Source organism: Plecotus auritus (genome assembly GCF_963455305.1).
Source record: "Plecotus auritus genome assembly, chromosome: 1".
Classification (NCBI taxonomy): Eukaryota; Metazoa; Chordata; class Mammalia; order Chiroptera; family Vespertilionidae; genus Plecotus; species Plecotus auritus.
Window position 1 is genome coordinate 220,843,919 of NC_137770.1, and position 24,926 is coordinate 220,868,844.

Sequence of the window (24,926 nt, forward strand, 5' to 3'; positions counted from 1 at the left end):
TAGTTGATTTTATTGCAATGCACAGCTTTGTCAGGCTGCAGAGCACGCACTAGGCGGGATGCGCCGAGCCCACCCGTAGGGCAGCCCCAGACGCACGCAAGCACCACGGGACTCGGCCTCGGAGCCTGTTGCTTGTGGGCCAGGCGGGGAAGCAAGTGCGTCTCGCGCCGAGGCGGTCCCGCGGGGCAGGGAGGTTGGAATCCCACCCCCGCGGGGAACTCGCGGTCCCTTTCCCCTGTAGGCGCCAGGACTTAACACCACGATGATCCAGCCCCTCTCGGCCCTCGCCTGCCCACTCAGACCCAACCCCACTTTTCAGACCACGGGCGACTCCATTGTTTTTAAAATCCAGAGGGGATGGGAGAGGCTATTCACGGGTGTAGGAGCCACAGCCCCCATTCTCCCCAGGCCAAGACTTGCGAGAGTCACAAAGGCGTTGAAGAAGGACGGGATGAGCGAAGCCACGACCAGGCGACGCGATGGCCGGGTAAGGGGGAGGCTGTAGCTGACAACCCTCCCCCCGCAAGGATGGTACGGTCCAAAGAGGGGCGGGGCGGAGGAGGTGCTCTAGGGTCTCCCGGTCCCATTCCCGCCTGGCTAGCACCGCTGCCGCCGGAGCGAATGAACGCGCGTGCCGGCGACCCCTCCCCGGCCGGCTCCCCAGCTCCGCCCCTCGCCCAGCCGTCCCCTGCGCGCCTGCTGGGAGAGCTCGCCCAGCTCTGCGGCCGCCGCCACCCTCGTCGTCTCTTCCTCCTGCCGCCAGCGTGCGGGGACCGTGCCCCGCGGCTGCGCTGCCCTGGGTGGGCGGCGGGGCCCGCGCGGCTGCTGAGCGCTCGGCGCGGCTCAGCCTGGTGTCCAGCCTGCGCGGCGCAGTGACAGGTGCAGAGTCTGGGCTGCAGACCCACCTGCGGGGGTCGCCGCGATGCCCACCATGCGGAGGACCGTGTCAGAGATCCGCTCCCGTGCGGAGGGTGAGTGGCCACCGCAGCGTGGGACTGTGCACGAAACGTGCGGGGTTGGGGGGCGGCTCTGGGCCAGCCTGGGGTCGTGTGTGTGTGTGTGTGTGTGTGTGTGTGTGTGTGTGTGTATATGCGTGTGCGCGCGCGCGTGCGTGGATGGAGAGATGCTTGTCCCACCTCTTCCCCCTTCCTGCGGCGTCTTTCATGCACTTGCAGACCCCTCCCCAGCTCCCGAGCCCCAAGGCTTGCTTTGCACCGCTGCGTGATCATTTGGTCGCTGTCACCGATGCTCCTGGCCAACCCACCTCCCTCCCCACTAGCTCACAAACCTCCGCGTCTCCATTCGGCTTCCCCACCCGAGTGAACAGAGCCCAAACCCGCCGCCCACCTTTTTGCTCCCCACACATCACAGCTCCCCGAGAAAAAGGTTTGCCTTGCCCAGGCTGCAGGAGCCTTTGATCTAAGCCCCTTGCCTCTCAGCACGAGGAGCCTTAATTGGGTTTGGGTGCTCAGCGGGGACTGTGCGCGCAGATCTCTGCAATTCTGCCTCCTGCAGTGGAGACTCGCCCAGCTCCCTTCTGAGGTTTCGTTTTTGTTTTTCCTTTTGCCTGAAGCCTGCCCTTCGGCTAGCTGAACAGACTTTTCAGCAAGGTGGAAGGTGTTTTCTTTGCTCCACCCAGGGCCAGCTGTTGAATGGATACACTTGTCAGCAATGAGCAACAGATGCCCAAGGGCGAGCGAGCTTTTCGAGGGCCAAGGCACTCTCCATCTTGTCTAAGGAGCCCTCAGCATCCTGCCTAGCACGAGGCAGCCCGTAAATATTCCTTGGTTTTGCTCATGACAAAGCCAAGAGTGTACATATCTCGAGTTTTTTGTTTTCTTTTGTTTTTCTATCCCATTAAACCCATACGTGGATCCTGCAAAGGGCGGAATGACATGTTTTTGAGAACCAGCTTATCTTGCCATCATCACTGATTCCCATCCTTCCCCTCACCCCACCCTCTAATGTGACAGGTGGTAAAGTGGTTTTAGAAAAAAAGAAGTTAGGAGGATAGGATTCCAGGGGTTTGAGACAGGCCATGGTATCACTTTTCTTCCTCGGTGCCCCCATGTTAGAAATGGGGGCATGGGACTCTAATATCTGTGATTTTCTGTTTTACCTTGCTTGGGAAATACTAAATGAAACTGCTCTGGGGAGAAAGCCACGCAAGATTCACAACGGACCTGTGTCCTACATAGGAATTGAGTACATACTTATTATTATTTGTAATATGATGAAAAAATATATGACATTACACTTTTAGATGTACCGTGGAATAGAGGATAGTGTTATAAAAATGAACACAGTAAAAAATGTTTTCATTCTTAATATACTTCTGAGTGAAATGAGTACATTTTCCTAATTGCCATTTGAGTGAGCCATACAGGTGTTGAAGATATAGTGGTAACAGTTGGGATTGTTCTTTCAACTAATCATAATTGACGAATCCTATATTGTAGGAAATGAGAGAAAAGACCCGAAAACAATGCAACACCTGTGGGTTTTAATACGCTTGCAAAGTCACAGTGTTTCTGACTCACATAAGTGTTTTGCAAAGCATTTTCATAAAGATTACCTTACAGGGCCTTGCAACACTCCTGGCGGTGAGGAAACTGTGGCCAGGTGGTTTGGGTACTTGCACAAGGTCAAGTAGCTAGTGCAGTGGAGCCTTTGGGTGAAGAGCTCTGGGCAAACAAGGGCTGCTTCTTATATAATCCTTGCAGCCCCTGTGCGTCCCGCACAGAGTCAGGGGCCTAGTGGCACTTGGTGAATGACCCTCCCCTCCCATGTTGGTTAGTTTTCGTTTATTATGTGCTGAGCATTTTGCTCCAGACTGTGGTGAGGACAACATAAATAATGACTCTGTGGGCTGGTGATGTGGCTCATTGCCTGCTCTGCCCACACTTCTCTTTCCTAAGGAAAATTCTCCTCTGAGGGCTCCCACTGCCTAAAGGGCCTTCTTCTGTACTGCATCCCCCTTGGCCTCAGCTGATGGGACCAGGGGAAGCTCCTGACCCAAGGGCAGACAACCCATAGATGGCTCGGACACACACTTGTAACCTGATGGTTTGGCTCAAAAAGATTGTCTGTGGTGACTATCTCTCTCATAGAATGAGAGAAGCCTGGAGACTTAGAGTGAACATTGAAGCAGAAAGGGGCAGAGGTGAACAGGCTGGGAGGGGAGACAGTGGCTGGCTATACTAGGTCACCCAAATGCTGCTCATAGGAGGAAGCAGAAACTGAGTGAACAGAAAGACAGGAGAGAGGATGCGCTGGATGAAGAGAATGGGGCAGAGAGACACGGATGGATGCTGAGAGTGTGGCCAGACCCTGGAGCAGCTCCCTCTCTCCCTCCCTCCCTCTCTCCCGAGTTTTCTAGTCTCAGTTCCGGGATAGCACTAGGATAGGCTCCTTTTTTCTTGAAGTAACTCGAATGGATTTCCGTTCCCTGCATCCCGATTGGCCAGATGCAGGACTGTCCTGTGTGCAACTTACTTACAATCAAGTTGGGGAGAAAAGACTTAACATGAAATAAGGACTGAATAGCCCATGAGGGGATGTTATTAATGGAACATTGTGCTTGCTATGGATGACGTAGGCCCCGTGGAAGGTCAGGACATAGGAGCATGAGGCTTGCTGAGAAAACGCTTCACTGAGGTGAGACTTGAGTGCTCACACAGTGGAACTTTTAAGACACACTCGCATCACCAGAGACCTGGAGAGATGCAGGTTCTAAACCAGTGGGTCTGCGGCGGGGCTGGTGCTGCTGCGTTTCTGACAAGCGCAGGGGCTGTGCGGAGGCTGGCCGGCAGGTGACGGTTTGAGTAGCAAGATTCTAAGGGATAGTGCCATCTTTTTTAATAGCCGAGAAGGTGTTGGAAGTAGATAGAGGAACCCATTGGAAAAAAAAAATGGTGAAAGTGAACATGGCTTATTTGAGAATTCTTAAGTAAGCTAGCCAGGAGCAGAGGGAAACCGGGAAGTTGGAGGATATACATGGAGGTACTGCTGATTACAGAGCATTTTGGATGCCAAGATAAGTCATTGGATATAGAATCAACTATTTGAAGGGGATCTTCGAGCTTGTCCAATTCACCGTCTCATTCAAGCATGACACCAGTATATAATATCTCTAACAGGGCCAGTTAGGAGCCCAATCATTACAGGGAAGTGACATCCCCAGAGAAGTGTTTTTAGAAAGATTAAGTCTGGATGTGTGTTAGATGGTTGGAGGAAATGACAGTATTCAGGGGTCCTCAAACTTTTTAAACAGGGGCCCAGTTCACTGTCCCTCAGACCGTTGGAGGGCCGGACTATAGTTTTTTTTAAAAAAACTATGAACAAATTCCTATGCGCACTGCGGGCCCGGGACGAGTGGGCTGCTAAGCAGGACAGGCAGCGGCACCCGGCGGGCCGGGTAAATGTCCTCGGCGGGCCGCAGTTTGAGGACCCCTGCCAGGTTGTTTAAAAAAAAAAAGTCTAAAAATGATCAACTCTAGGTTAATATTGGAGGGGAGCAGTGAGAAGAGGAAGGGAAGAATCAGAGCTATATCTAAGTAAATCATGAACTCATTCCATAGATATCTATTGAACTCTTAACCAGTACAGCTCCAGTGAGCAGAGTACAAAAAGGCCATCCCTGGGGGTGCTTACATTCCAGTGAAGTGAGATACAAAGAAAACACAGTCAGTTAGCAAACGATAGAGCTTATTCTGTGGTAAGTGCCATGGGCAAACTGAAGAGTGGGTAAAATGCTTAAAGCGGGTGGACAGCCTGCAGTTTGCAGTAGGTTGGTTAGGCAGGCCAGCTTTGAAAAGCTGGAGGAGGGGAAGGAGTCAACGTGGAGGGGAGCTGGGAAGGGTGTTTCAGGCAGAAGGAACAGCCAGAGCAAAGGCCTCAATGCAACAGAGAGTCAGGAACGGTAAAGGAACTCTGAGAGGGAGAATGGTAGGAAATGAGGTCACAAGGTCACATCATGGGACAGGGAGAGAGAGTGAATATAGGGCAGGGGACAAAGGGATTAAAATGATGGGAGATTCTCAAGCAAGCTCCTGGGTATCTCATGAAAACTTCAGTTTCCTGGGCTGGCACATGAACATTCTGTTCAGTCGATTTTTTATTTATTTATTTATTTGCTTTAGGAACTCTGCTTTACAGTCTTAAATGTGATTGAGAAAATCTGTTTAAAGATAAGGAAATTATCTCTCAATACAATAAGAGAGATAAATTCAGATTTTAAAGTACTTGTGGGACATCCAAATGGACATAGTTTTAGAAATTTGGAGGTTATATGTGGGGAAAAAATCAAACGGGAATCTTGAGTTCGAATAGTTGAAACCCATATCGTAGGTAGATTGGCCAGAAAGCAAAATTAGATGAAGCAGAAGGCTAAGAATTTTAGATCTCTTCACTTGTACACCAGCTCCATCAAATGGGTCTCTGAAAACAGCATTAGGAATGCTTGAAACAGGGACTGAAATAATAGTGGTTTACACAAAACAGATTTTTCTCACTCTTGTAAAACTAATGGGGAGTAAGCAGTCCGGGCCAGGTATGCCCACTAAATAAAATCTTAAGAGACATTGTCTCTGTATGGCTTTCTGCCTCACCACCCGGAGTGTGTAAGTTCCTGAAGTCATACCATGATCACTGGGTACGAGTTCCAGGTGAGAAACAGTGGAAGGGGGAGAGACCAAGGGCTTCACCGAAGTACCACACGAACAGGAAGTGCTTATTTTGCATTGGCTCCCATATGCAAGGAACGCTGGAAAAGGGAGTTTGCAGCCCTAACTGGTGTGGCTCAGTGGGTAGAGTGTCGGCCTGCGGACTGAAAGGTCCCAGGTTCGATTCCGGTCAAGGGCATGTACCTTGGTTGCGGGCACATCCCCGGTGGGAGGTGTGCAGGAGGCAGCTGATCGATGTTTCTAACTCTCTATCCCTCTCCCTTCCTCTCTGTAAAAAAGCAATAAAATATATTTTAAAAAAAAGAAAAAGAAAAGGGAGTTTGCTAGTTGGGCACATTACTCAGCGTTTTATTACTAAAGGAAAAGGAAGAAGGTTTATTGGTAGGCAACTAACAGGCATAGTCGCTATCAGGTACTCGGACTGTTAAAGGCTTTGGCTGGAATCAAAGAAGTGTTCAAGAGCTTGTAATTTACAAAATCATAAGCATGAAATCGCTCAAAACTAAGGAAATGCACCAAAAAATACAGGCCTGTCCAATGATTTGCATTTTCTTTCGATGAATAGTATAATGCTAAAATGTGAGACATTCATTTGATTATGGGAAATGTGCTAAAGCGATAAATTAAGGAGCTGTTTTAGGGATTGTTTTCCTAAATTGGTTTGTATAAATGGCAACTTTAAAATGTTTGTAATTACATAGGATACTATGTTTCATTTACTTAAGAGATTTTTAAAAAGTAGCATTCACCCTGACCGGTTGCTCAGTGGTTAGAGCATCCATCAGCCCTCAGATCAAAGGGTCTCAATTCCAGGTCAAGGGCATGTACCTCGGTTGCAAGTTTAATCCCCAGTCCTGAATGAGGATAAAAAAAACCCAAAACAGTATCAAAGTAATTGCTCTAAGGATTGTTAGAGGGAGAGGCCATTTCATTTATTTAGGTAAAAAATGGCCAAGATTCTTTGTTTATAACATTCATGTTTTATGCCCCTGCTGTGTGCCCGCTGATTGGCTGGTGGGACAAAAAGGTGTGGTGAATTCAGGAGATCCCAGTGGAAACGTGGAGATGAGTTAAAGATTTATAACTGACATGGCACTGTGAGAGAGAAGGGGGATGTGAGTGTAGTGATACTTCATGTAATCGATATTTGAGAATCCCCAATACATGTCATTTTGCTTAGTGTCATTCTCAAGATATTAAATGTGGGAGAACGCAGTTATTTTAGGTTTTCTAGTCTGTAGTACACCATTCTTTTTTCTTTTCTTTTTTAATATCTCATTTCAGAAACAGAGAATTGAATCATGTGCCTGCCTTACAGCCATAAAAAAGTTTACATAGATCAGAGTGTACTTTTGAAGTTAGTGAAAGGTTTGCTACTTTCACATAGTTTCATTATTATTCACATAGTTTCATTATTCACATAGTTTCATTATCATTCAGGCAACAGTTTCATTCTTCAATCATCCGGGATCCCACACCTTTCAATGCTCTTATCCTCTGGGTAATAAACTCCCCACTGTTTACTCTAGTGATATGTATGTTGTTGCTCTCACAGAGGACATTGTCTGGCACATAGTAGGGGCTCAACTATTGGTTGAATGAATGAATCTGATGACCTGGAGAAGAGATAACCTAGAGACACCTTATAATCACACCTACTTGATATTCTCCTACTGGAAGCTGAGCATCGGGAAGGAGTGATTTTTCTGTGACCTGTTCGTGACCTGCACTTACAGCTTTGCGGGCCACATGATTGCCTTCAGTGTTTGTCAGATGAATGAATAACTCTGAACTTCGTGTTGAATGGAAGAATTTAACTTTGTTCTCTTGGTTGTTGAAGTAACACCTGCTCGTTGGAAAAACTCACACTGCAAAGGTGTCAAGGCAGTAAAAAAACACAAACTATGTTATCTAAATATAATAAATGATGGCATTTTAATATATATGCTTTTTAACTATTTTCCAAAAGAGGAGAAATATATTTATTTGTTTAAAACAATGAGATCATATGCTGCATTATTTTTAATTCTTTTCCTTTTAGTATTTCATGGACATCCTTGCCTATCACGTAGATTTGTGTATATTCCATGATAAGGATGGATTTAATCTTTTTTCTACTTTTATTAAAATATAATGTAGTAGTTTCAGGTGTACATCATAATGATTATATATATATATATATATATATATATATATATATATATATATATATATTGCAAATTGACTACCACAATAAGTTTAGTTAATATCCATCATTTCACGTAGTTTCAAGATATTTTTTCTTATGATGAGGGCTTTTAAGATCTACTCTCTTAGCAACTTTCAAATATACAGTGCACTAGTGTTAACTGTAGTCACCGCTGTACATTACATCCCCAAGACGTATTTATCTTACATTTGGAAATCTGTATCTTTTGACCCCCATCCTCTATGGGAGGGATTTTTGTCTAGCATGACTACATCCTCAGTGCCTAGAGCAGTGTCTAGCATTTGATAGGGGCCTCAGTGATTATTTGTTAAATGAATAGATCATTAATGTCATGGCAGCTTAGTACTTCTATGTTCGTGTATAATAATTTAGTAAGAAGTCCTCTGTAGGTGGGCATATGTCATATCAATTTTATTTGTAAACAAACCACTCTTGAATAAGCAACTTTATACATCTTTGTGTACTTTTCTGATTATTTCTCTGTAAAAAGCCCTGAGGGATTACTGGGTCAAAAGTATGTACCTTTTTAAATGAGAAAAAAAAAAAGTATGTATTTTAAAATTGCTAGAAAGATACCAGTTTTCCCTCCCACTGAGAGTGAGCAGGAGGACCTATTTCTCTATACCCTTCTCCAGTATTTAGAGAGTCTTTTTTATCCTAATGAATATACATATACAGTGCAAAGAGTGAATGTTTAAGTGTACATTGCTTTGGTTATTAGGTTGAACACATTTTGATAAGTTTAGTGATTTTTTTTCTAAATTGTTTATTCAAGTTCTTTTATGAAGTTTTTTTGTACTTAATTTTGAGAGTGTGCATTTTGAAGATATTAATTTTTTCTCTGATTATAGTTTATCTTCTAATTTTTATAGTATTTTCTGGTGTATGTGAATTAATTTTTGTGAAGTATGCTGTTATTTTTTTCTTAAAAATTTTGCTTTAATGCCATATTTCTCATTTCAAGATAATGATCATTGTTTAACTTATATTTTTCTCCTAGTACTTTCAGGTTTCATGATAAACAGTTAATGTGTAATTTCTGTGGGATTTATTTTGTTGTTGAGATATGAGGTAGGGATCTAATTTTATTTTTTTCTTAACTTATCCACTTGACATGATAATCATATATTTAATAATCCATTCTTTCAATATTAATTTGGGCCCTTTTATATACTAAATTTACATACATAATTCATCATTTCTGGAATTAGTCTCCCTTTTTCCCTCTTCTTCTGCACCCTGCCCCTCAAAACCCCAATTTTAGTCTGTCTCTTGGCCCCTGGTATCAAATTCCTTTATTGCAGTTAATAAAAAAATATCCTCAGAGTGGTCCTGCTCTAACTGCTCTTTTCTCTAATTTTTTTTCTGGCTCTTTTTCTGTTTATGTTTTCACTTTGAACCAAGTGAGTCAAGTTAAAAAATGTGTTGGGCTATTTGTTGGCATTTCATTATGTTTATCATTTATACTAAGAGAATTCACATCTTACATATATTGAGTCATTTAAACTTAGTTTTTCTCTCTATTTATTGGCATTTCTTTCATCTGCTGGGGAGATGATTCTTAAAGATAAACCCTGCCCGTTTTGTGATGTGATCCTAGATGATTTACATTGTGTGAAGATTCTGTGAATGGGGTTCTTTCTGAAATCATGTGTTCTTGTTTGTGACTGTTTGCCCAAGTAAGGTGGGAGCTATTGATTTTGAAATTGACCATCAGTCTGAATTCTTCCATTTTAAGTAGTTTTTCAGTTAATTTTCATCACCATAAATTTAAAAATTATATATCCTAAGACAAAGTATTTTTAAAGAAGATTTTCAGTTAGTCAGACTTGACCAGGTATATTTTAGCTATACTAATTTTTTCCCAGTAAGATTGGTTCACTTTTACTTGCTGAAATATTGTGGACTCTGGTTCCAATTTATTACTTTTAAGGTGTCACATAGTAGCCCTTACATAATAGTCAAGACACAGCTCCGTTTAATGCTTTCTGCTAGAGGTAGAAGTCAGAATTTAGACCAGCTGGGAACTAACTGTTGCTTTCATGGAATGTACTTAGATCAGACTTGCACTCTTATCTTTCATCAGCACTAAGAGAAATAAACTGCGAGCCACAAATGCTAGACACATATGTAATTTTCAGTATTCTAATAGCCACATTTAAAAAGTTAAAAACAAGCAGTTCAAGTTCATTTTAGCCTAATGTTTCCAAAATACTGTTTCATGTTATTTATATAAAAATTAATAATGAGGTAGTTTGCATTCATTTTCTGTACTGATTTTTAAAAGTACGCTGTGCATTTTATATTTACAGTATTACATCTCAGTTTGGATCAGTCCCATTGCGTGTGCTCAGTTGGCACATCTGGCTACCATACATGTTAGGACTTACTGGCGTTTTTCAGAATCTAACATTTCATAACGGAAATCATCTCTTATTAAAAATACATCCGTAGGTATGCTCTCTTAAGTAGAAATTTAGGCCCTCAACTCCCTTCCTTACCACAGAAGGCAGTCACAAATGTCCTCATAAGACCTCACACATTATGCTAGTGCTTGGGTAATGCTGCTTTGAGTGGCCCGGTGGCATGGAGAGGTTTGGTTTTGTGTAAGTCAATCATGGCATCTTTTGAAGCCTGTTGTTTTGTTCCCATTTCACAAAAACAATTCCCTTTTTAAATAGATTTGATAAGCGAAAACCATCCTGCCCTACCTTCCTATTAAATAATTTTCATTCAATGTTAACATGAAACGTGTGTACATAGTACATTTTGAGTGGTGTGCTTTTATATAGATGTTGCCATCACTTTATTGATCTAAGGCAGTGGTAGGCAAACTCATTAGTCAACAGAGCCAAATATCAACAGTACCACGATTGAAATTTCTTTTGAGAGCCAAATTTTTTAAACTTAAACTTCTTCTAACGCCACTTCTTCAAAATAGACTCGCCCAGGCCGTGGTATTTTGTGGAAGAGCCACACTCAAGGGGCCAAAGAGCCGCATGTGGCTCGTGAGCCGCGGTTTGCCGACCACGGATCTAACGGGACCGTAGAACTTGGCTTCAGGGATCATTTACACAGCTAACTGGGCAAAGGGAAGTGTCTGTTTTAAACCAGGGCCTCCGTCCCTGCTTTTGTGTGAGCCATCTCTGAAGACGACTGATCTTGAGCCATCTGGGGCTGTGCTTAATGGGATCAGGTTAGCCAGGTGACAGTTTAAGTAGAGACAGTTACTAAGTCCAAAGCCAACCCTAGGCTTCCGACCAAGAAACCACTTTAGAGGGCCAGACCTACTTACTGGTGGCATACAAGTTTCACTTTCATGAGTGAAGCACACAAGCAGTGGTATGCAAGGCTGGATCAGAGAGAGAGATGATTCTCACCCCAATCTAGAGAAGGAGAGCTTCTGTCATTGGCTTAGGTCCCTGTGGCTGACTGTGGTCCTAATGTGAAGCCAACTGTTGCAAGAGAAATCTCCTTCCAGAGTCTGCAGTCCATCCTTTCCTCATCCCTCCCTCACCCCATGTAGACTTGGCCCTGCCCAGTCCTGAAAAGCCTTAGCTGGGGGAGAATGTAAGGAGCTGAGTTAGCACTCTCAGGATATGTAATGAACCACCCTGTCATCAATGCTTTGACCCTGAGTGTCTGTCACAGTCACTCGTAGAGCTCCGGGCCTGGGGGCCCTGCCTTGCTCTGGGAAAGGAGACCCTGGTCCCTGACCCTAGCTTGGACACGAGTGCCCTACATGGTGAGTAATTCTGAAGCAAAGCGAAGCCTGCCAAGGCTCCTGAATATCATTTGCATGTGCTTTCCTCATGTCGGTCTTGACCAGCTCATCTGGACAAACTAGTTGCCCCATGCTGGAGGTCTCTGGTTCTGCGTGCACCTGTTGTCCGTGACCATTTTTTTCTGGATCTCTTGCTCTGCCACTATTGTTATGCTAGTGGCTGTGACTGGTTGACCCTTTCCAGTCTCTAGCTGTACTTTAAAAAAAAAACACAAAACTCATGTTCTTTATCTGACCAAAGAAGTGAAACCGATCTCTCTGTATATATTTTATCCAGATCTGATGTGCTGCTCTATAATCTTAATCTTAAATTGGGTTCAGTCCACCATCAGTGCCAGAATAGTTGTGATAAATGCCCTCTGGTGGACTTACTCAGCTTCTTTATTTTCACAACTGTGAGTAATGCTTAGAGAAAGGACATAAGGAAAAATGACTCTGTCCCCCATCTTTAGTGCAGAGTGTATGGACAAGGCAGTGGGGGGCTTGTGGGATGTGGAATGTTTACAGCCATTTTTGTGCCTCAGTGGTGCTCAGCCCTGGCTGCTCAGTGAATAAAATAAGGAGCTTTGGACAATACGGATGCCCAAATCCATCCCAGACCAGTGGAATCAGTCAGGCCGATTATTGGGCATATGGACCAAGCATTGATATCTTATTTCCCAGGTACTTCTAATGTGTAACATGTTAAAACAAACAAACATTGGTGTATCCTGGCTGGTGTGGCTCAGTTGGTTGAGGTCCGTCCCCTGCTCCATTCCCAGTCAGGCCACATGCCTGGGTTGTGGGCTCAATCCCCAGTATGGGTAGCTGATTAATGTTTCTCATCGATGTTTCTCTCTCCCTCTCCTTCCTTCTCTCTCTAAAAAAACTAAAACATATTTTAAAATACACACAGTGATGTAGATCCTTGCATTACTTGCTTGCAGAGAGGCGGAATGGATTGCATATAAAGCCTTGTAGGTTGCCAGCCAAAAAAAAAAAAAAAAAAATCCAAGCGCGTGTGGATATTTTTGGTTAAAAGTTTTGTCTATTGCTCAGTTACTTAGTTTCCCTTCTCAGAAATTGTAAAATTCATATGATACTGGGTTTTTAGGTTTTGAAGACTTTCAATTAAAAGAAGAGCACACACATGTAGTTTGTTTTTAGCTGTATTGTATCTACCCTGGGAGCTTGATGAATATGAGCCTTTCTGCAGTGTCATTGCTAGTTTTTTGCTAACCTATTTACATTTAGTTTATAGTAGTAATTAACCTCCTTATTCATCCTGTATTTGTGGCCCGCATGTGTAGTCATTTGCACCTGGAAGAAAGACTTGAGCAACTTGGTAAAAAGTTTCTGTAGCAACTTTAATTTCAAGGTGTTTATTTCCTTTAGTTTACAATTATTGATTTATCTCACCATGATGTTAAATAGTCTTTCATAGGTGAATGTATAGAAACTGAAACTGACAGTTTACCACGGGTCCCAGTTTACCTGCCTTCCCTGGACGCTGAGATGAAGTCACTTTTGAGACCCTTCACCAGCGAGGTTCTCTGGTCCCATGGATGGGTGCTGGGTGTCTGGTTTCAGGATGCGATGAGGATTAGAAAGGAAGCTTTGCAGTGCCTTAGAGCAGTGGTCGGCAAACTCATTAGTCCACAGAGCCAAATATCAACAGTACAACGATTGAAATTTCTTTTGAGAGCCACATTTTTTAAACTTAAACTTCTTCTAACGCTACTCCTTCAAAATGGACTCTCCCAGGCCGTGGCATTTTGTGGCAGATCCACACTCAAGGGGCCAAAGAGCCGCATGTGGCTCGCGAGCCGCAGTTTGCAGACCACTGCCTTAGAGGAATGCACTGTGTCCAGCCGTTGTTTGGCTTTTTGATTGTGTAGTTCTCTTTTATCCTTATTGTTTCTGCATTTTGACTTTGCTTTTTTAGGTGACAATGTGACCTGTACTCTATAGGTAGACATATTTTTAAAAAGATTTATAAAGGGAAAGTTTTGCCTCAGCTCAGTTTACACCCCCACCCCCATGGTTCCTTTTTCTTGTCTTTTTGTTTCAAGTTCAGTGGGAGCATCATTAACACAAGCTGGCCTTTTGTTGGCTTCCCAGTGATTACAATGAGCAAAGGAGAAAGAGCTCTTAATTTCCCCAGGTGCCAAGTGGACGGTCCCTTGATCTTAAGTGACTTTACCTGTGGAATTTTCCCTTATGGTTGGTGAACCATGTTGTATGTTTTAGTTTTAACTAAGTCCGAATACCAAGGTCTTCAGTCTGAATTTGATGGTTTCTTTATGTCAGACATTTTTTCATTTGTTCAGCCAGAATTGTCCTTTTTTCTTTTAATTCCTTTGACGCAGACTAGAATCACCATCTTTACTGTTTACATACTTCATGTGGGTTTTTGTTTTGTCGGCTAGGTACCAGCCTATTTGACATAGTAGCCACGTAAAAAGCCAAGTGCTTCTGTTCTGTGAGACCAGCTCATGCCCTTGTAAATGACTGACTTGAGAGAAAATGAAATGAGGCACTTGGGGCTCCCAATAGGCCTGGAGTGAGATCTGACTTCTGGCTCTTCCAAGCTGTGTGGCCTTGGGCAAGTCACATAACCTCTCTGAGACTCCTGTTTTCCTTTGGCAAAATGGTAATAATACCTACCAGTACGTCATACGCCTGTTGGGTAGAGAGTAGACAAAGCCTCGCTGCACATTGGACTCTCCTGAGGAGCTGTAAACATGCTGACCCCTGGGTCCCACCCCCAGAGATTCTGATTTCATCCTCAGGATAGAGGTTTGGACCAGGGAGAGATGATAGTGACTTGGACTACTAAGTAATCAGTGTCAGTGATGGGATGTGCTCAGGTTCAGGATATAGTTTGAATTCATATCTACCTAACAGATTTGTTGATGAATAGGATGTGGAGCATTGAAGAGAAAGAGGTGTTGAAAATGACTGACGTTTTGAGCCCTGAGCCCAAAATAGTGGCACCATTTACTAAGAGGAAAAACACTTGAGATGAAGAACTGAAAACCTCCTTGCATCTTAGAAACGAGTGTGGAGATCCACATGTGCCAAAATATGTATGTTTATGTACATTTCTTTCATGTTGTTTTTTTTTTTTTTTTAGAAAGACTATTGCATTTATCTTAAAATCAGGATTTCAATCCAGCCTCCATTTTCTCCATCTTCTTTTCTCCAAATACTCTTTAGAACTTTAGAAAACATAACTATTAGGGTCTTAGCTGTTCCTAGATCTTAGACATCTAGGAACTGAATAATTCTATTGACGAGACTTTTTGCTCCATAATCAGAGTTGAGACTAGTCTTCCGTGTCATCATTGTGTTGTTTTGGCTCCTGAGGTGTTCCTCGCCACAGGGATGTTCTTCAGAGTGAGAAATGAAATGAGAGCTATAAAGTAGGTGCTCAGCAAATGTTGCTTGAACTCGTATCTGGTGGGTGATGGGGATAAGATCAGCCGGTGAAATTGTGGAAGCTAACTTTAGCAGGTGGAGTGGTTTTGAAGGCATGGAGTTTTCCTCTTATCACTAGAGGCCCATTGCACTTTGCTCAACAATGGTCACAGGTACTGCACATCTAAGTGACTGATTTCATGATTCTAATTAGTGGTGGTAGCAAGTCGGGGGCAAAGTGATGCATTAAGAGGCTCTTTCTGCACTGGGCGATTTTTGCATATGAACTTAGAAGGTTTTTGAATATCTGTTCAATCTATCCTCTCATTGTTCTTGTTCTCCCTGTGAATTGTGTAGAGCTGATAGCAATCTCACACATGTGTAGGTGTCATTGCTTTAATGCCCCTGAGCACTGTGCTGGGTCTTTTTTTTGCAGCCCACCAGCTGTCATTCACACTTCCCAGCTTAATCTGGTTAGTGGAAGTTTATCTTCTTTTTTAGCCACATCCTGACAAACCAGTGGCTGCCAGCCCTGTCTTCCTTTTGTGCAAGTGACTCCGAAGTCTCGGAGCCTGTCTTGTCCAACCAGTCTTGGTGGTTCTTCAGTGCTGCCCACGGTGCTTATGGCAGACAAGCCACCTGGAGCCACACCCGTTCTCAGGGTTAGGTCTGGAGGTGGTGTTCTCCATGCACCTTTATGGGTGTCCTGTTTTTCTAGGCTTGCTCGATGGACCTGTTGGATATTTTACATGCCAGATTGTGGCACTGCTTGTCATCGATAGGCAGATGAGAGTGGCACCCCTTTTCTTACCTGGGGTAGCGTCTGGTTCTACAGAATAAAAAGCTGTTCTTGTTTGTGGGTGGTTTGTATTGTGTGTGCTGCTGTGACTCCTCCATCAAAGCCATAATTAGCAGGTAGGCTTTCGTTTCTCCCCTGGGTGTTTTTGGTGGTTGAGGCTTCGTTAAAAAATACAGGTGAATGATTTTTCTCTCCTGCCAAAGTCACAATGGTGATACAAAGCAGGTGCCCATCACACTGCACTGCCTATCCTGAGAAAACACAGCAGCAAAGGGATGTTGTTAGAATGTTTCCGCTTCTTTAAGCAAAATGAGGGTGAGTCTGTTGGAGTCAGTCATGCATCTTCCTGTTTTTATGTTGAAAATGCATAACTAGCTCTGAAAATGAAAGTTGTGATCATTCAGAAAACTTCCGTGGTTGTATTAGTACTTTTTCCAGTATGTTGTAAGGGCTCACGCATTCAAAACTATAATTCATATATCTTCTTGTGAAGGCATTGCTACTGAAGTCAGCAGGGTTAACTGTCCTCAAAGCATTTTTATCAACTAATTCGAGAATTCCTTTTCCCATCGACTAAGTGATTAAAACTTGCTTGTGCATTGGCTCTCTGATGTATTAATGATTTTCTGATGACCTTATAATTGTCTTTTTTTTTAAATATTTTTAAAAATAGCATTATGAAATTCGAGTGTTGGAGGGAACTGAGCGATGGTATATGGCAGTGGTCGGCAAACTCATTAGTCAACAGAGCCAAATACAACAGTACAACGACTGAAATTTCTTTTGAGAGCCGAAAACCGACTTCTGCGCATGGGCCACGAAGTTTTAATAGCACTGTATGTGTGCGCCTGCATGTGGTATTTTGTGGAAGAGCCACACTCAAGGGTCCAAAGAGCCGCATGTGGCTCGCGAGCCGCAGTTTGCTGACCACTAGTATATGGTATAGTGCAGCCTGGTCCCTGAGACGGGCCCGCTAGCACGTGGTTATCCAGCTCCTGCTTGAATACCTCTCAGTACTGAGAATCACACCCCCGGGTGAAACAGCCCATTTCATCCTCAGACAATTCTATTTCTTAGCAAGTCCTTTCTTGCTAAGAAAGCAGTGAAAGCAATAAAGCCATTTATTTTCTACACATCTGGCTGGGCCAAATGTCCCCTATATTGTATTTGCACCATTGATTTTTTTTGAGGCCTTAGTATTAGATCTTCGACTTATTCAGCCTTTTAAAACCTTCCTGGATTCCGATTTCTTTTCATGTCGTCTGTGCATTTATTAATCACTAGAGGCCCTGTGCACGAAATTCGTGCACGGGGTGGGGTGTCCCTCAGCCCAGCCTGCACCCTCTCCAATCTGGGACCCCTTGAGGGATGTCCAACTGCCTGTTTAGGTCCGATCCAGGTAGGATTGGGCCTAAACGGGCAGTAGGACATCCCTCTCACAATCCAGGACAACTGGCTCCCAACTGCTCGCCTGCCTGCCTTCCTTCCTGATTGCCCCTAACCACTTCTGCCTGCCAGCCTGATCACCCCCTAACCACTCCCCTGCCAGCCTGATTGATGCCTAACTGCTCCCCTGCCAGCCTGTTTGCCCCTAACTGCCCTCCCCTGCAGGCCTGGTCACCCCTAACTGCCCTCCCCTCCAGGTCTGGTCACCCCTAACTGCTCTCCCCTCCAGGCCTGGGTCCCCCCCAATTGCCCTCCCCTGCAGGCCCGGTTGCCCCCAACTTCCCTCCTCTGCCAGCCTGGTCACCACTAACTGCCCTCCCTTGCAGGCCTGGTCCCTCCCAAATGCCCTCCTCTGCTGGCCTGATTGCCCACAACTACCCTCCCTTGCAGACCTGGTCCCTCCCAAATGCCCTCCTCTGCTGGCCTGATCACCTACAACTGCCCTCCCTTGCAGACCTGGTCCCTCCCAACTGCCCTCCCCTGCTGGCCATCTTGTGGTGGCCATCTTGTATCCACATGGGGGCAGTCATCTTTGACCACATGGGGGCAGCCATCTTGTGTGTTGGAGTGATGGTCAATTTGCATATTACTCTTTTATTAGATAGGATGCCGCGTGTGTTCTTATCCTGTCATTGGAACCCGGGCTGTCTGGCTCCAGAGCCGTCACTAAGTTATGCATTTAACCATCCAGGGGGTCCTCTTGGATCACAGCAGAGCCTCATGGGATTCTGGGGTCTCTCACTCTGTCTTGTTTTTGCCTTGTATTGGCTTGTTGTTCCTTCTGTGCATCCACCCTGTTCTCCACTTCATTCACAACTTAGGCATGCACCTGCCTTCTGTGACCCCTCCAGCCCGCCCCCCACGACAGTCCCTGCTCAGCGCCAAGTCTGCCTGGCTGTGTCTCTGGATCACAAGTTCACATCCCCAGAAGGCAATCTGATTAGCCTCGCTGGTCAGATGCCTCCTGTTCTCCCTGACACCCTGGGCCAGGGGCCAGGGAACGAGGCCAGGATAGGGGAGGAGGGGCAAGAGCCCAGGGTGTCCTGGGTCGGCTCCTTCCGAAAGGCTTGCAGGCAGGGGGAACCAAAGGACAGCCTCACTTTGAGCCCCCTCTGTGGCTGTTGGTCATGGAGTTGTGAAGCCACAGTGCTATGTCATCATGGAATCCTGTCTCCATAATCATGGAATCGTGTCTCCAAGGGCCTCGCTGGAAGCCTTGTTGAAATCCAAAATGCTAAGGATTTGGCCAATAACATTATTGTCTCAACTGAGGTGATGTCAAGAACCTTTTTCAAAGGGGAAAGCTTCCTTTTAATCTCTGACTATACATCCTGTGTGTGAAAAACATCACTTTCAAAACATTGAGGTGTCCTTCTCAATGTTACCTGAATGCTCGGTACAAAACTGAACTGCTCCTTTTAACCTCTGAATTGATAATTTTCAGAATTTCCCCGTAAATCCTTTAGAAGCGGTAGCGCCCATTACATAAATCTGTGAGCTCTGAAAGCACATCTGCAGACCCCCATTGTCATAAACAGCAGTTTACTATGTAAGGACCTGACGTCTTTTCTTGTTAGAAACCTGGGACCTCAGTTTATGTTCAGCCTTTGGACCCACTCCCATCACCCTGGTTCGTCTGTGAGTGACACTTCACTTCACTGTTCTGCAGGTGCTCACAGTTCTGTAGGTTTACCAGTTTTATATATATGCTCTATCATAGGAATTCATTTAGAGCAGCTACTGCCTTTCCTTTTTTCTTTTTTAAATAACCCCCTTCCTTCCCTCCCTTTTGCTTTAGTTCCTCCAACTAATGTTTGTTCTAACCTTTCCAGTCTTAAGAAGATTTTCCTTGATAGAGAATGAAATGAAGTAGGAGACGCTGGAGTTGAGAAGTTCTGCTTTTTTTAAAAAAAAAAATAAATTAAATTCTTTAGAAGAAGTTCTGCTTTTTATTTTATTATCTGCAGGCAGCAGACCGATGCCATCAGTCCCTTGTATTCCAAATGGAAGTGAGGAAACATTTTGGTAGTCTCCAACATTTTTTAAAACATCTTTCCTCCATTCTCAGATGTCTGTGCATGATATTATTCTTCAGTGAACAGGTGACCCAATTTCCAAACTTTCCCATGATCTTTTTTGTCTTATTTTACTTGTTCAGGGCTTCCTGGGCAGCCCCCGTGGTCTCTCTGAATACACCTCCTTTCTCCCTTGTCAGGACCTTTCCCAACGAATCAGCATGTTGCTCTACCCGTGCTTCCAAACTTCTGCCCTTCCCGGGTCGCGATAACTTGTACTGTGTCCTCCTCAAGTCTAGAGTGCACGTGTGGCTCAGCCTGCTGTTCCCCCCTTTGACTGTCAAAAGCTCTTTGGTGCAGTTACGTCTTCTTTGCGTATCATTACTACTTTATCACTTTTGCATTGATTAGAGTCCAGTCCACAGTAGCCATTCCTCCTCTTTTTTCCTGAATGGATTGGATGCCAAGACAAGTTAACGATGCTTTTAGCTAATTGAAACTTCTAGGAGCTGCCTGGTGGATGCCTGGTGGTTGAAACCCCGTATTGCTAGTGCAGTCTGATTCTGTGCCAGTGTTTAATTCTCTGTGAGGAGCACACCATTTACTTCTTCTATCTGACCAAGTGATCCATGGGATATTCCCAAGGCGATAGCATTAATTTCCTTTCATCTTTCATTGTTCTTCTTCCTTTTCCTGCTAAGCATGATTTGGCATTGATAAATGTTTTCATTACTGTTTTTAGCAACTCAGCATGCCCAAGCTGACTCTTTTTCTGGGTTAATATCCAAGGCTGGCAGCCAGGAAATTTGAGTGCTTACTATGTGTGAGGTGCAACACTCAGCATGCCATAGATTTCCATGTCATACCGCTTAAGGTAACCTTTCCTGTGAATACCAGCAATACTTTTTTCAGTGTCTACCACTTAGAATTCATACTACTACTTCTGGGCCTTAATGCAGTTCAGCGTGAGGTCAGGAAGTGTTAACCCATTATCTTTTCCTATTTTAGGCATCCATGCTGTTGATGTGTTTTCACACTTGGTTATTTTTATATCTGTCCCCACAAAGGCACTTTAAGAAAAATATTATTTACCCTGTATGGTCATGACAGGTCCTAATAGGAAAATATGTCAGAGGGCATCCGGATAGGGAGACTATTAAGTTGTCTTGGATTTTTTTTTTTTTTTTGGATATCTGATATTAAAATAGAAAATTTAGTAAACATTTATGGTATGCAAGGGACTTCCATGAAGTGTTAAGTTTCTTGTCCATATTAGAGTAACATACATGATAGATACTTACCTGTACCCTTATGTCTGCCCTGTCCTCAATATATAAGTTAGGTATATCCATAACATCTATTATTATTCTCAGTTGCTGTATACCTAAGTCGATCAAAAGACCACCATATATATTCGAAACTTTTATAGGTGGCACTTCAAGGAAGAATGGTCATCTAACAAGGCCATAAGGGTAGGAGAGGGCTGTGGTTGAAAAACTTGTATTGAGGTGGAATAGGGCAAATAGAGGAGAAATAGTTACAGGGAAAGATCAGGTCAAGTTTAATTGTCAAATGAATGAATGCATCCATCATCACTATTAAAGCTGGGCTAGAATTTACCAGTTTCCAAATATTGTCCTAACTCTGGTACTCACTGGCTCTCTGACCATGACCAGTTCTGCGTATGAGAAGCTAAGTTTCCTTACATCATTTTGAAAATAATCACATCTACATCATTTTTAGAATAATTCTTTATTTTTTAATGACATGAAGCCTTTGTTTGTTAAGATGAAAAACAACCAAATTTTAAAGTAGATGGCCATGTTTTACATAGTCAGGGTAAGTGGATATTATTTGTTACAATATTCATTATAGTTTTGGTGTTGTAACTTAAATGCATCCCAGTTGCATGAACAAGAAGGTGAAGGAGAGGAAACTAGAGGTGTGGAAAGCTTTTTGGCTGTTGTGCAACCCATAGTTATCCCAGAACATGCTGCACTCAGGGCTGGGTTAGGACAGCTGTTCACGTCCAAGGAGATCTGATATAGCTAGTACGGCCTGTTAGGGAAAGTTCCAGGCAGCCTGGTGATTTGGGCGGGGGGTGGGGGAGGAGAAGGGGGGCAAGGCAGGGTAGTTGCATAGTGGTCCTAGGTCATCCATGCAGAGCAAAAAAGCCAGCTAGTGATGGGGTTCAGGGAATAGGTTTCAGCCTCTTGAAGAAGACTGGCTAGGTCCAGGTCTAGTCAGTGCCCAGCTACATTAGATGGGCATTGGGGCAGGACTTGGCTTCCAGCCAGGACTGAAATTCCACTACTAAATGCCTCCACTAAAACTCCATAATATGGAAGCCAGGCGGTCTGTAAGTAGCTGGAGTAGTTCCAGAGTCAAATGAAAGGCTTTACAGGAAGGTCAGGGATGACCTAAGGCCGCTTGACTAATGGTCACTTTAGGATGCCACAGAGTCGGTCTTAACCTTGCTCAGCCTTTTCATATGTGCACACTGCAAATGGACTGTGATTAGTCTAGCCTGGGCCATGTGCCCACCTTTGAATCAAAAAGGGGGATGCTATCTTGATGGACCATTCCCTCAAGACTGCCTACAGTTGGGGAAAAGGAAGTTTTCCAAAGAAAATCAAAGGACTGTTTTCAGAAGAAGCAGACTGAGTTGGAGGGAGTAGCAGATGCCTCCCCCACAAACCCCCCCCCCTCTACCACCCCTGCATGGAGCCTGAATCAATATACTCTGTACAGGGAAGGTATATGGATGCAATCGAACATTTCATTTCCCCTGGCTATTGCAGTCATGGTCTAGAAATTTGAAACATGTTGCTGGATAGTTTCTATTTAATTCCCATGCTTTTAGAGGTGTTTGATTTCTTCAGTGTCATAGTACAGCGATTTTCAACCTTGTATATGTCACAGTACACGTAAACTAATCACTAAAATTCTGTGGCACACCAAGAAGTATATCTTTTGCCAATCTGACAGGGGGAAAAATCGGTATATTCTTGATTCATTCACACTGGACAGCTATTGTTGTGTTGGCTCTTGTCATTTTATAATTTGACAATCGAAGGGCAAAGGGGTCAGTGCCCCTGATAAATAGCCAGGTACTGCATGCTTTAGAAATGTTTGTGGCACATCAGCTGAAAATCGCTGCCATACCTGAAAATGCAGTGTGTAAGTCTTAACCTTTAAAGCACCCAGTTCATTGTTTGCAGAGTGGTGTTTCCTTTTGTACCCTGTCTGTCTGAACCGCTGCTGCCTGGCTCACAACCGCACGTTTGACCATTCTGCTTCAACAATGCAGAACGTGGCACTCACATCCCTTCTGTAGCTCTAGTAACTGCTTCTGTATTCCTCATTAAATAAACTAGATATATGTGTATATATAAGGATAGCACTAAAAACAAAGTAAATAAAAGACAAACATCTAAATTATTCAGCCAAAGATTGTTTTGTTCCAGAAACGTGAGCCAAAAAAAATTTTTTTAGATGAGGACATTTATTATTATTGCTTTTCCCAGACAACAAAATAAAGACATATTTAAACCTTTAGAATGGACCATGGGTAATGCTCATAATTTCCCAAGGTAAGTAACACCTACCTTTAATCACACCTATGTTCTGTGTTTGTGTCTTTTAAGTCTCTGGTTAGTTTTCCAGTTAATATTCTTTTATTTGATTACATGATGGTTGCAAGCATTGCTGTTTGTCTAATGATCTCATTCTAGGTCAAGAAACATGAGCAATCAATATGGTCTCTTTAATGTCTAATATTGGAAGCCATTGAGTAAGAAGAATATATAATTGAATTTTCCTAAATATGTTTGGGGAGATAATATAATATCCTGATTTCAATTACAGCCTTACTTATAATTGCAATAAAGTTGAGTCTGCAAAAATGTAATGGTTCTATAACCATATTATCAGGCAACTGAATGATTTTGTAACTTATTCTCTCCTCCCTCCTACCTCCCCACCGCTTCTTTTCTGTTGCATAACCACTATACAGATGACATTTTGGGGAAAATGTGTACTTACTTAATATTAATTTATATAATTCTAGAGTAAAATCCGTTATTTTACTCTCTAGGTTCATTTGCTGGTCACAGCTTTAATTAAATAGTGTCCAATTTTTTTTTAAATGTTAATACCTAAATTAGTGTGTTTCTAAGACTTTTTTTTTCCCCATCTCAAAGATTTTGAAGGGGAGATTACCTTTATAATCTCTTGGTAGAATGGAGTGACTGAAACTGTTTGAGTGACAAGTATTGTGCTACATTGCTAACATAATGTTATTTAATCCTCATATTAACCCTATTTTATGCACCAGGAAGGCAGGCCACAAAACATAAAATGATTTGCCCAGAGTTATGTGGAAGTGCCATAATCCAAATTTGAACACAGATCTGATAACAAAGCCTGTTCCTTTTCTCCATAGCCTGCCGTTCCGATTTCAACAATAAAAATAATAGCTAGAATGACTGTATGTGCAGGAGAAGTTAGCCACTGTCCCCAGTGCTTTACACGTGCATCATCTCCCTTAATCTCCTCAGACACCTGTGAAAGAAGGTAGGCAGCTAGAGATAAGTAATTTGTCTAAGGTTCCCACCGCTCATAACTGCTGGGCCTAGATTCTCTCTCTCACTCCATGGCCTGTGCTCCCAGTCCTGCCTCTCTCATGTCTCTTAGTCTCTGGATTATACCCTGTGTTCTCAATGGTATTGGTTACCATGTTCTGATGAGAAAAGGATGTGCGGTATCTAAGGACAGGGTTGTTTGGCTACAGAGACATTTCCTTAAGTGGCTAATCATTTGTTGTATTGAAAATCCTGTTTAAGTCTTGGGCTTTTGCTTAGAGTAGCACCAGGCAGTGGGTGTATGTGGCTCCAGACAGTGGTGGAATGATGAGAGACCTGGAGAGGCTGTAACGGCCAGACCAGCTCCACCTCCAAATCTATCATGTATACATCCGCTTCCTCTCGTCTCTGTCTCCACAGTCTCACATAATCACCTTTCACCTGGATTATCGCAGTAGCCACAAAATGATCTTCCAGCCTAAAACTTCTCAGTGGATTCCTATTGCATAAAGAGTATAACTTCAAGTGTCTTATTGTTTCTCCCAGTCTGGCCCTGCCTCTTCTTGTTTGACGCTCCTGTTCACGGTTCCTGGTCCTCATGTTCCTGAAAATGCCAGGCTCACTCTTGCCTGCAGGGCTTTGCTCCTGCTCCTCCCGGTAGTTTACACTGTCCCTCAGCTTTCCTTATTGAAGTCCTCGTTGAGGTCTCAGCTGGAGTCTCCATGGAGAGGCCTCCCTTCCACTCAGCATAAAGCTGCACAATGAGTATACCTAAGTTTCTGGAGCTCTTACTATGTGTGAGGCATTGTTCTCTACATCTGTTAACTCACCAGCTCCTCACAACCCCGCTGAGGTAGGTGCTGCTATCATCTCCGTATATAGATGATGAAACGGAAGCACCAAGAGATCTATCAATTGTTCTATCAAGCGCTTGTTTTCTTTTCATCACACTTATCGTGTTCTGTAATTATCTTGTTCTCTAGAAAATAACTCCCCAAGAAGAAGGG

General features: G+C 43.6%; 1 protein-coding gene across 3 annotated transcripts in view; it reads left to right on the forward strand.

Moving 5' to 3' along the window:
- The first annotated feature begins 585 nt into the window (after positions 1 to 585).
- Positions 586 to 24,926, forward strand: part of ATP8A1 (ATPase phospholipid transporting 8A1) — a 215,598-nt gene continuing 191,257 nt past the window's right edge. For all 3 annotated transcript variants that reach the window (XM_080676966.1, XM_080676968.1, XM_080676965.1), the window contains exon 1: positions 586 to 971. In XM_080676966.1, the coding sequence (XP_080533092.1) occupies positions 923 to 971 (49 nt within the window). In that variant the 5' untranslated portion in view covers positions 586 to 922. The remainder of the gene's footprint in view (positions 972 to 24,926) is intronic.